Source organism: Electrona antarctica (genome assembly GCF_951216825.1).
Source record: "Electrona antarctica genome assembly, chromosome: 11".
NCBI classification, from domain to species: Eukaryota; Metazoa; Chordata; class Actinopteri; order Myctophiformes; family Myctophidae; genus Electrona; species Electrona antarctica.
The window spans coordinates 20,170,126-20,183,397 of NC_136792.1; the positions used below are offsets into that span (position 1 = coordinate 20,170,126).

Consider the following 13,272-nt stretch of genomic DNA (forward strand, 5'->3'; position numbering starts at 1 on the left):
GACCATTTTATCACATTATAAACCGTTATGTATTTTCAGTGCTTGCCCATAGTGTGCATGATATACATAGGTACATAGGAAGTGCTCTCCCTCCCATTCAATAGCGCAGTGTTTCTCAAACGTTTTCATGTCAAGGACCCCTACATTTATATTTGGCTACAGACCCCCATCTGAAAATAGTTTGTGCCAGGAATCTTCCATACAAAATTTGTGTTAAATATTCATTTGTTTTAAAATAGCAGAGCTGCAATCTCACAACACGTCGGACGTCGCATCGCAAAGCATTGTGAGCTTGCAGATCGGCTGCTTTCAAATAGCCGAGGTATAGGGTTAAAGTGGTTGAACTGATTTTGATGTTATATTAACTAACTTAGCTGGGGCTCACCTGGAATCCCCTCAAGGACCCCAGGGGGGCCCAGACAACACTTTGAGAACCACTACAATAGAGTCCATGTCTTCAGGTTGTCTGGCTGAGTCAACGAGGTGGCGCACGGAAGCTGCTAGCTGCGTGCCGTACTGGGGTCAGCTGAAGTACGACAAAACGGCTTCAGGGTATTGATTCATTCTGGTGTGACAGGTGAAACTGGAACTCTGGCATTAGTCACTGCAATTATGACATTTGAAATGTCAAGAAATTAGAGGACATAATAAGAGATCACATTAAAATGGCGGCCCCCTCTGACATGCGACTGGGCCTCTGGTTGTGAGTGGGGTGACAGCTCTACTGGGCATGCTGCCGGAACAGCAGCCCTTCGCCTTGATGCTTATCCTGACAGCCTTCTCATATGGAAAAACATGACAGTAACCCCTTGATTCAGACCCCGCTGTGTCACTCACATGTAAACAGACAAATTATGCATCATTGGGGCTTCTCTCTTCCGCAGCTGCCACTACCTCCAGTTGAAGAACCACCCCCCCCACACACACACGCACACACACACCCCTCCCATTACTGTTTGTTGTAAGGACAAACAAAGAGAAAGAAGTGAGCTAGCCAGCCAGTTAAGGGCTTCTGGTAATGGCAGAGGCTTTGAAACAGCCGACGTGCGTTTTAAGATGCCGTCTCCATATAATAGCAGCGAAGTGACATGAGCATTTAAATGCCTGACCTTAACAATGAGAAACTGCCTTCACAGTGTAATACTGTATCTAACGTAGGAGATTCTGTATACATTGATGGTGATGATAGCTGCGCGTGAGGCAATAACCTATTGGTGCCGACATCCTGGTCTTCTCACACACAGTAGTGTTGATGTTAAATCAGAGACTGTCAATCAGCAAACACCCTAGGGGCAATCCTTTGTAGATATATTAAAGGATTAAAATCAATCCATAGACACTAATCTAAAGCAAATTTACATTGGCATGTCAAGAATGGGCAGTGGTTACATACTACGATAACTTTGTAGAGGACTTAATTCAAGGGAATTTAGATACAACAAGACTGAATAAATAATACAAAGTACTGTACTTCAGTGTTTAGTTCTGTGTGTGTGTGTGTGTGTGTGTGTGTGTGTGTGTGTGTGTGTGTGTGTGTGTGTGTGTGTGTGTGTGTGTGCGTGTGCGTATAAGAAATATTTGAAATATTAAAGCAATTTGTACTCCATCTCATACCTGTTGTCCAGGTGGAAGGCGGTGCTGCATATTTGTAGCCCCACAACAGTTCTCAGGTATTGTGACTAAGCTTGATCCCACGCTGCTTAGTGGGCCGACGTAGGGCCATGTCTACATTCTGTCTGACAGCGTTGTGACGGTGCATTGCACGAGTGCACGGCACACACAGATGCGTGCTTTGGGACCTCTACGAAGCCTCTGTCACCAGCCTGGGAACCAGCAAATACAGTGCTGCTGCACCCACTCTCCTCTGAAGTCTTTCACTGCATCCAGGAGACATGGACGCAGAGCGACAGACATACAGTCACACACGCGGTGTGTTGTGATGGATGTTTGGTGTTCACCCATGCAAGACAGTTGTTGCTGGGAGGGAGATCAAGCAGATGGTTTTGGCAATAAGTGTCACTTATCAGCCAAAAAGCAAAGCCTGAAGTGACTTAAACTAATGAACTACCTGTTAAGTGTTCCTAGATCTCGGTGTGTGATAGAGGTGCGTTTCTGACATACCTCCAAGAGGATTAGTGTTGAAGCACATGAGAGGTATCGACATGTTTTGATCATGTCGGTAGAGGACATACTCTTGAGTTAACCTTCAACAATGACAAGCCCCCCCCCCCCCCCCCCCCCCACACGCACACACGCACACAACCACCACCACCACCCTTCACCCACTCACACACATGCTGATAAAAATACATGTCTCGTGTTCCCAGTGTAAATAATAATCAAGGTTTTCTGAGATTACCCCACTAGTATATTCCACCGCAAGGTTTTCAGGAATCGAATGGTTAGGATATTATGGTGATGTTTTCCACATGGCCCTCACAAGCCTTTCTGATCTTTGTATCAAATTTCTTTATTTGAACAGACGTTATGACCTTTACTCCCAAAGTCTAACCTTAAATAGCCATAATGTCAGTCGCTTATTACTTGACAGGCTGTGTTGTAAAGAAACGCTGACTGACACTTAATGGTTGCCAAATGTGCTTGCCAGCTCACGTGAAACCTCCACTGGCGGTTCCACGGTGCTCACTCAAGGACACGTTCCCCTTTTTTGGTGCCGCTCATGATAGGAAGTGACCAGGAAGTGTTGGGGGCCTGCTTGGCTTGCAGGTGGCCTGCACTAATTCAACTTCACCTCAAAACTTCTAGAGCACATGCACTTCTTCCACTGTCGCGTGTGATGCCCAATGGAGGCTGTTGATTGTGAGTGGTGTGTACAGGCAGGGGAAAATGAGAGCCAGCCAGTCAGGAGGGCGGGCAGGCGGGCGGGCTAGAGGCTGAGGGATGTATGTTCCATTGTGCACAGTGGCATTGACAGACGTCTACAAGCTCCCCTCTGATGGTGGAAGTGGCTCCAGTCACATCAATCACTCCACTGTGGAGTATCCCAGTCTCAGTCAAGCTCAACAGCCCCCCCCCCACCTTTACTGGAGGCAATGGGGACTCACTTACATATGCACAAATGGCAGACCTTTCCCGATAGTATAAACCGTAAAAGTCAAATTTCTTTGGTTTGGCTTATTTTAGTCTTACTGTATGATACCTGTTGTTTCCCTTCTCGGTCACAGGCAGGCATCCTCCAGACTAACTGAAAATACTATTCTAATCAGTCAGGAATCATTGTTCATCACCATACCCTCACTTCCTCACAGATTTAGTCCTTTTTGCTGTTTGTAATGTATACCTGTATATATTTTTGCCTCTGTTTCTGTTGGGGTATGTGACTCTGTTCATAACTTAATATCCACGCGTGCCTGTGTGTGTGTGTGTGTGTGTGTGTGTGTGTGTGTGTGTGTGTGTGTGTGTGTGTGTGTGTGTGTGTGTGTGTGTGTGTGTGTGTGTGTGTGTGTGTGTGTGTGTGTGTGTGTGTGTGTGTGTGTGTGTGTGTGTGTGTGTGTGTGTGTGTTGGCGCTTGCAAGTGCTCTCTCCCTTTGTTTCAGTCACAATAACATCTAAGAGCAGGCCGGCCTGCCGCAGTCCTAGCTGGATGTCACTCCAGGTTAACGTTTGTGCAGCGGGGGCCCCTGCGCCTGGAAATGGGAATGGTTAACTGAAGCATGTTAATAGGAAAAGGCTTGTCTCTTCCATACTAACACTTGGATGACTCTGCAGGCTGAGGGGGGAGGGGGAGCACCCAGGCGGATTGGGACTGCACCTCTTTCCCTTTACCCCCCCCACCCCTCCATCTCCTCCTCAGGGGCACGGCTGAGTTAGGATTTGCTTGCATTGTCAAGTAACGCATTGACCCATCACTTTGATGCATATTGATTGTGACAGCCGCTCCTCTCTCTCTGTCCTCTCTCTCTCTCTCTTTCTCCTCTCTCTCCTCCCGCAGGCCACGGAGGCACAGATCCAGAGCCTTGGACAGACGCCATCTCAGTTGCTTATTGAGCCACATCCTCCTCGCAGCTCCGCCATGCACCTGGTGAGAGCAACGGGCATGCTGGGAAAATTCACTGCACTATCTCTGCGGCGTGAGGGAGGGCATTCACACAGGGACTGACGAGTGTATGCATGCGGATGTGTACGTTTGGGTGCACCGTCAAGAGAATTTCGAAGCTATGTTTTCCTTCAATCTGGTTTCGCATTTGTATCCGTTTTTTTTATGCACCACGTCAAGGTCACAGTGCAACAACGCCATGTGTAGCAGCTGTCCTCATCATTCCTATACTTGTTAATGTATAATGGTGCAGTGTAGAGGGAAGAGTGATCTCTGCTGGCCCGATATCTTCCTTCCACAGCTGTAAACTAGTCTTCCCTGTCTAATCCATGTAAGAGGCCAGCATAGCCCTCATTATCCCCATCCCCACGTCTCTCTCTGTCTCTCTCTCTCTCTCTGACTGACTTTCCCGGTAAGAAACTTTGCAAGAACGTGTCCCTTGGAGACCTTTTAGTTGCAAGGCTGCAATACAGTGCAGTCAGTCAGTGAGGAGGAAATTTACACGGCAGGATCAGAGCTAAAGGCTAAGGGCTCGATTATTGTCAGTTACCACAGCTACAGTGCCTCCACTCCATTTTATTGCAGTCCACTGATCAACACATGTCTAGCTTAGTCCATCTTTGGGAGGAGCTGATTGGAATTTATTGTTGTTGGAAAATCGACAAAAGAGAAAATTGAAAGTGCGTCCCTCTTTCTTTTATGCTCTTTCTCTGTAGACGAAAACTGGACATCTCTGAGATACATGTATAAATATCATGTATCATCTCATAGTTATGGCCTGCTCCATCCCGTTCTCCATATGTCTCCCCCTGTCTGATCAATCCACTCTTTTACTCCACCGTTTGGAAGGGTGGGCAGAAGCCAAAGTTTGTTCTCTCTCTCTCTCTCTCTCTCTCTCTCTCTCTCTCTCTCTCTCTCTCTCCATTCTCTCGCCCCCTCCCCTCCTCCATCCCTGTACATGAAGCTGTCCTCTGTGTCTGTACCTGGTAAAACTTTACCTCCAACCTCCACACTAATTGCCTCTCTCCATTCATTCTCCCTCCTTCTCTCCATCTTCCCGCGTCGTTCATTCTCCACCCCCCCCCCCCCCCCCCCCATTTCCTGCCCCTTCCTTCCCTCTCTCCACCCTCCTCTTCCTCTCATGCTGTATTACTCTCATCCACCTTCTCCGTTGCTCTTTGCCCTGCCTTCTCTCTTTTCTTTTTCCTTCCTCTCTTCTACTCAACAGTGTTTCCTTCCCCAGAGTCCACTCATGTTCAAGGACCAGATGCAGCAGGATGTCATCATGGTGCTGAAGTTCCCGTCCAACTCTCCGGTCACCCATGTGGCGGCCAACACCCTGCCCCACCTCAACGTGCCGGCCGTGGTCACAGTCACCTGCAGCCGCCTCTTCGCTGTCAACCGGTGGCACAACACCGTCGGTGAGTTGAGTGAAGTGCTAGAACCCCCCCCCCCCCACACACACACACACACACACACACACACACACGTGTGGCGGGTGTCATCTGGCACGTATACCTGTAGTGTTTGTATGTGCTTGCGTGCAAACGCATATATTTCTACACACATCCACACGCACACAAACACTCATAAAAGCAATGACGTGCAACACCACATGTGCTACCTACCACAGCAGCGGCGCTGTGAAATCACTTCATCACAGCCTGCACGGCGCTCTAGCTAGCAGCCGCAGTGTGCCGTGCCGGCTCTGTGCGAGAGTCAGACTCACAGGTAAAGTTGACCAAAGAGTGCTTCCACATGTTCGCTCTCAGGCATGTGTGAACAACATTAGCCACAGAGCCCCTCCCCAAGAACCAGCCTCACCTCAAGGTCAGAAGGCCAGCACAATGGTTACTGGGAAATTAGGCCGCAACTGCACCACAATCCGCTCACACTTCCCCATCTGTCACCGTGGAAACACATGGAGCACAGGACCAAAGAGTCTGACCTGCCATGGCCAGGCTTACCATTCAGACACTAATGAATACAGCTGCAGCACCACTGCCATCCTGTTGCAATGGAAGAAAATGTGGTCTGGCTTCCAGAATAATGACGATAATAAGGCCTCCATATTTCCAAGCATGTTGCTCCAATTCAAGAAAGGCCACATAGGTTCTCTCAGGGGGAAAATAGTCTGTTGGACCACCAGAATCATCAGATGCAGGAGTCAGCCAGGGTTCTGAAAACAGGAGCAGGTGTGTGCACGCACGCACGCACGCACGCACGCACGCACGCACGCACGCATGCACGCATGCATGCACATTTACGCCTGAGTGCCCGTGTCTACAGATCAACTAACCTCAGTGATCCATTGTCTCATTGTATGTCTATCTGATTCCAGGTCTCAGAGGAGCACCCGGCTACTCCCTGGAGCAGGCCCATCACCTGCCCATAGAGATGGACTCTCTGATAGGTAAGGAAGGATACCCGAAGGCTTGCATCATACACAAACACATGCATGACTTGCGACTCACAAAACACAAAATGCGCACTGTGTGACAAGAATCAGTGATCCATCCCAGAAATGAATTACACGTCTGTCACTGTGATCAAATTCACACTTTCATTGACCTCTTAATCGGAAAATGTCGACTGTACCCGTAACATCTCTGTATAGTAATATGGCATGTGTCTGCTTTCTGCAGCTAACAATTCTGGAAGCAACAAGCGTCAGATCACAGACCTAGTGGACCAGAGCATCCAGATCACCACGCACTGTTTTGTGGTGACAGCTGACAACCACTACATCCTGGTGTGTGGCTTCTGGGACAAGAGCTTCCGTGTGTACTCCTCAGAGACAGGTAGGTTACACTGTAAATACTATTTTCTATAGAGGTGTTCACTGAAGTGTGGACGGCTGAGTCTTACAAAGAGAATAATACAGTGCTTGGAGTTCATGACATGCCTAGTAGACTTGGTTTGTAATGGATGACTATATTAACTGAGTCATTGAAAGTAATTCATATTTTGTAATGCCTTTTTTATTTTACCTTTCTCTGTCATTTCTCTTTCATCACACAATGTTTATGTTTGTTTACATTTATTTACCATGGACTGTTTTACTTTGAAATATCCCTTCAAGGGTGTCCGGTGGCGCAGGCAGGGGTAAAGTTCCCCCCCACCACTGTGGAGACTGAGATTTGATTTGTCCACAGTGCCTCCGATGTGGCCGGCCACTCCAACCAATATACAGTAATTGGCAGTGTTGGCAGTGTGCTGCCAGCAGGGGAGGGTGTTTTCTGTCACTGCAGTAGCGACTCCAGCAGGTTGCTGCAAGGAGCAACAAGGAGCAGGAATGGGAGGGATAGTGTGTTCCTCCACGAGCGTTATGCCCTCCCGGTGAAACCTTTCACTGTCAGCTGAATAGAAGTGGCTTCATGGTAACTCCAAATGTATCAGAGGGGACATGTTTTCTACAACATTCCCAGCCCAAACAGTAGGGGTTGGCAGTGACGGATATATACTGTATATATAGGGGAAAGTGGCATAAATACTAAACAGAAAAACTAAAACAAAAAGCAATTCCACTTCAACCTCAAATGTTATATTACCACAATGGTGATGGAACAATTTGATTGGACCAATACAGTAAGTAGTACACCAAAGTTAATTACCGGAATGAGTGACCATAAAAACAATACTATAAAACTGTAGGATTTAACTTCAAAACAACTAATTTCCTACTGTAAACCAAACAGAGTTTTAAAACACTTCCAAATGAGGTGGAAATGAAATGCAAACACAGGCGCTAGTGTTTAAACATTTCAGGGTTGGTCACAGTTGGCAATCATCATCAACAGCAAACCTCTGATTGTGTGTGTGTGTGTGTGTGTGTGTGCGTGTGCGTGTGCGTGTGCGTGTGCGTGTGCGTGTGCGCGTGCGCGTGTGCGGTGTGCGTGCTCTACCTCTAGGCAAACTCACTCAGATAGTTTTCGGCCACTGGGATGTGGTAACCTGCCTAGCCAGGTCAGAGTCCTACATTGGAGGAGACTGCTACATCGTCTCTGGTTCGAGGGACGCAACACTGCTGCTGTGGTACTGGAGCGGCAGGCATCACATCATTGGAGACAATCCAAATAATAGTGAGTAGCCATCAAAACACACAAGGTGAAACAAACGGCATGCATTCCAACATCATCGCTGTTGTGCAGAAAACATGCATTTCCATATTATTATTTCCATATTAATGTTTCTTCATAAATGAATGTCTACAAGCTCACTACACAACACATTGACCCCTTTTCCACCGGTTGGTTCCCAATGGGAACCGGTTCAGTTCTTTTTGGTTCTTAGTCCATGAGCCAGAGCTCCAAAATTGGAACATTATTTATGAATTGAGTGGGCAAAACTCAATTCAAGTGCACACCCAATTCATAAATAACGTTCCAATTTTGAGTTCTGACTCATGGACTAAGAACCACAAAGAACTGAACCGGTTCCCATTGGGAACCAACCGGTGGAAAACGGGCCTCAGTGTGTATTTTTTGCTATTTTTGAACAAATGAGCATTTGTGCCTGTCGTAGACATGCGCAGAGCAAGTTCAGTCAGGGAACCTCAGTGCAGTTGCTGCCGGCCGTTAATTGGGCCGCCTCAGCATCACGCTCTCATTCACATGATTCACTCAGCCAATCACACACTCACTCCATCTTCATACCGGCTACTTTAACCGGAGGTTTGGATTTCTCCTCCTGCCTCCTTCCTTGCTTGCTGCTGCGTATCAGCGCGCTGCTGTATACAAACCTGCTGCTGTTTTGGATCTACTGTTTAGGTACGGGGGATTCAGACTAGTCCCTATGGTCGGGACTGATGCGCTTGATCTGAGTACCAAAAAAGCAGATCCAATACATCGTCAAACCATAATAAATATATTGCTCATCTTATATTCAATAAATATATATTCCATCCATTCTTGAGTTGTCCTGACTGAACTAGACCACGCAAGTCGGAACCGATGCAAGTTGGGAACAATTCAAGTTTTGAATAAGCGTTTGCACATAACGGTTGGATTGGTGGTTCTGGACAACCACCGAGCCGACCGACTTTCTCCCGGGAAGTGGGAACCACACTCCCTTGGGTCTTCGGTGATACACACGCAGAGTTTGAAGTCGTTCTGTGAGCTTGTGATATCTCGGAGGGATGTCAGAGCGTGACATAATCAGCGACAACAGCAAGATTTCTGTGTCTGTGTGCCAGGTCTCCATGGACATGTTATAGATAGATAGATTTCTTTTCTTTTCTTTTGTTGTTAGAAAACATGTTTAAATACATATACCTAACATTTGCATGCTCTAAGATATTACTGTTTGTTTTATTATACGGTATATGGAGACAGAGGCTTTAATAATATGTATTAAGCCCAGAAATCAAATAATGTGTAGAGACAAGGATAGGATAATTTATCCTCACTGTGGCAGCCTGTGATATATTAGTGTGATTCATTATGTTAAGCTATGTTGCTTTCAAGTGGAGAACTCCAGATGTCTTTGCATTCAACATGGTAAACCCTAGTGTGTGATTTCTGCTGCTCAGTTCATTTAGTTCCTCATTCCCACTGATTGGCTGTGTTCAAAACAATCCATCAGAGTAGGGAATGCGGCAATGACTACAAGCACAAGTCACCATATATGGAGCTAGATAGCAAAACTACAAAGAGACAGTGTTCATTTTATTTTGAGATAATGGTGTGCAAGTGCTTGTGTATGTGCATGCACACGTGTCTATGTGTAAGTGTGTTAGATAGATCCCATGTTTCTAAGTGTCACATGATGTTCTAGGAGCTCTGGCTTAAGTATAAGTGTTTTCTAATTAACTTCACTGAGGCTCAGACAGTTAATTAAGAATTTCAGCTTGGTTGCCTCCAATTAGCAGGGGGCAATATCACTTGTGTTATTGCAGCAAGAAAACACTATTCCCCTGATATTCACACTACTAGCCTACTGCTTACAATGCATCTTCAGCAGACAAAGAGATGGGGACAACACATACTGTGTCTCGAGAAACAGGAGATGGAATGTGTAATGAAAATATAAATCATTTACGGTATCCTATCAATAAATGATTGTGTTATGAGTAATGTTGTGTGGTGTAGAGTAGACGATACAAACAGAATTATTTGATTTGAGTCAGTCTTTCAGTGTGCAGTTTTGGCACACAGTTGGTGATAACAGGCAGCTGGAACCAGAGTTGAGTATGTATGGGAGATTCACTGACAAGAGATTGCAATAAAAGGGCTCAGTGGGAATAGCTTTACGTGCAGTATGTTCTAATGATAGCTGTGGTCATTGTTAATATCATAAAGGTCATTGCAAAGTTCACATGGAGATGACAGCCATTTCCTACACGAGGACGTATTCTGTGTATTCTGTGCACAAGTACTTAGCCGATCTGCCGGCCTCCCAGAGTGACAAACTTCGGAGACACTACTTTGTCGTCTCCGTGTGTACAGCGAATGCCGCCTATTTGCTGAAACGGTGACGCCATAGTTCCCTCGCCCCTCCAAACTAACCTCACGTCATCAGGCTTTCTACCTCCAGTACATTATTGGTGTAGTGTAGAATAGATTAGTATATATATCTAAGATAGGCAGCACGCAGCCACCGCTCCTCCGGAGCACTCTACCGCTCTCGTCTGGACGACATGCATAATTAACATAACCGCAATGTGGACACTCAAATCTTTAATGCCGGCTACAAACTTGTGCAGGTAACATCCCGATCCGTTCTCGTGTGGCGGGGGTCTTAGACTGGGCAAGCTCTAAACTGACTGGGCCACGGCCCGTTTGGCCCAATGCCGGTGCTCACAATGCGTTGCAATACGACTCATTGTGAGCTTGTACAGTACAGTATGTTATTTTTTCCGAATGTTTGCATATCATGACATGCTGGGGACATAAGGGTAGTTAAACAGACTCTCACCTATTTCATTAAAGGATATTTTCCATGAGTGGTGAGTGTCATTGAAAACACACCTACTTTGTACGAAGAAGGTTATGTAAATATACTGTGTACAGTAATTTAGCAGGACTCCTCATCGCTGTCCTTTCAGTTGCTGACCTTGCTTGTCTGATAAATGAATTAATATAAATTAATTTTACGCACACCACACAAGCAAAGGCTGCGTGTGTCTTAAATGTACAATAATTAAAACAACTTGCACCTCAATCATGGCCCTTGCGTCTCAGGCCAGGACCATCACACTGAGGGGATATTTGCACCAGGTAATTGTTGGCGGCTGACTCCGGAGGTTCCCTAGGGCCGAGGGGAGAGTGGGTGAGCAGATACGCGGTGCAGGGTGATTGAATCTTTTGTCGGGTAGGTGAGCCGCACTAGGGCCCTGTTCCCCTCGGGGGCCCTTTTCTGACACATGTCCCATTCAGCCCCCTCAGCAACGGGTGCTGGGACTTGACAGCCCTGCTCAGGTCCTGCTCTCTGAGGGACCGAGCTGCATCGATCACAGGCAAGATCACCGCCTGAACCGCTGTGGTCTGCAGAGGTGATACGCTGAGGGGAGTGGGGTTGGGGGGGGGGGGGGGGATAACAGAGAAAAGGTCTGACACCTGTCCACATCATCCATCAAGAAGTTCATCCAGGTGGATGTCACACCTACTACAGTATATTAATTGATACTGGTTTGATGTGTGTTAAGCCACTGCAGCCTGTATTTTCCTAAATCCTAAAAGATTGAATAGGTGAGTTGAAAAACAAAACTTCAGAGCATTCTTTGCGTCTTCTAATGGCTGGAAAAGGAACACATTTTGATGTTCCATATCAAATTGAAATCTGGAGTAACTGAATTTTCTTGAATTCTACAATGGCAAAGAATATTTCAGTACAATGTGGTAATCCCCCTCCCCATTTTATCCACTGTATTGAACTGCTTGATCTTGTGATTATGTTGTGAATTTCATTCATGATTGAGATCCTACATTTTTGGGGAATCACTTTATAGGGATTTTATCACCAACTGAATTAACCCTAGTATCCCTATAGTGAACATTTCCTAATAGGTGAACATTGCACAAAAATCTAGCAGATTACTATGAAAACCTGAAAAACCTGTCTGTCGGTCGGTTGGTCACGCCTCCATATATGGCCACGCCTCGTGACATCACGCCTTGTGACACGTCACATCACCATATATGGCCGTCTCCATATATGAAGATCACAACACTGACCTCATCAAACACTGGATAGCCATACATGGAGAAGACTGGATCATCACCTAGATCTGCATATATGGAGCCGGCCAGCAACTCTACATCTGACCTCAAACCTAAAACCCTTATAACTCCATGATATATGGAGCTGACCTGTTCTGACATTCCTGTTGATCCTTCCCTACCGTCCTTCCTCTTCGATGTCTCCCTTTTGACTGATACCTGTCCATTCAAACTCTAGACGGGCCCGCCCCAAAGTTATTAGTGCAGCCGTGTTCGGCAGCCGGCAAACCCTGTACACTCAAGACACTGCCCCCACTGCCACCCTTAGATCTCCATATATGGCCAGTACAGAATTCATTCCATATGTTGAACCCCATGCCAAAGCGCCAGCGCTTGCCCAGCAGTCTGCCGTCACCCAGGCGGATGCGTGCACGCAAGGGCGAGGTCGCTTCTCGCCCGCAAGGCGTCTTACTGGTAGGGATAAACACAGAAGCACCTAGGACTAAGAAATGGGAGGAGTTGAACCAAGTTTCTGTCTCTACAGAGGCAAAAACAAAGGGGAAAAACATTTTGTTTTCCTTTTAGGGGTTAAAACTCCTAAAGAAAATGTTTCACTTCATTTCCATCTAAATTCTTAAAGGTGGTTTGGTATTACATTCTCAGTTGGGATTCACCATCCCAGCATGGATCAGTTGGGATTCACCATCCCAGCATGGATCAGTTGGGATTCACCATCCCAGCATGGATTCAACATCCCAGCATGGATCAGTTGGGATTCACCATCCCAGCATGGATCAAGAGACAAATCAGTGTTTTGTAAACTGAAGGTTTAGGGTTCAAAACTCAACTCAAACTAAAACAAATCAAACAACCAAAACAGCTATCAAATCAAACTGATGATGTAATACAACCAAACATATGTGTCTCAATAAAAAACTTAAAAGTGATCAACTCAAACTGGTGACAATAAAAAAAGACCACTTAAATTAATGATAAATAAGATGCCACAATAAAATCAAACTAATAATGTGAAATATAAGAAGAGAAAGGTAAAAT

General features: G+C 46.2%; 1 protein-coding gene across 1 annotated transcript in view; it reads left to right on the top strand.

Annotated features, from left to right (window-relative positions):
* The window catches only part of nbeab (neurobeachin b), a 268,935-nt gene that overhangs the window by 249,758 nt on the left and 5,905 nt on the right, over positions 1-13,272 (top strand). Inside the window, exons 49-53 of the mRNA XM_079513569.1 lie at positions 3,953-4,042; positions 5,286-5,478; positions 6,399-6,470; positions 6,703-6,858; positions 7,969-8,139. Coding sequence (XP_079369695.1) covers positions 3,953-4,042; positions 5,286-5,478; positions 6,399-6,470; positions 6,703-6,858; positions 7,969-8,139 — 682 coding nt within the window. The remainder of the gene's footprint in view (positions 1-3,952; positions 4,043-5,285; positions 5,479-6,398; positions 6,471-6,702; positions 6,859-7,968; positions 8,140-13,272) is intronic.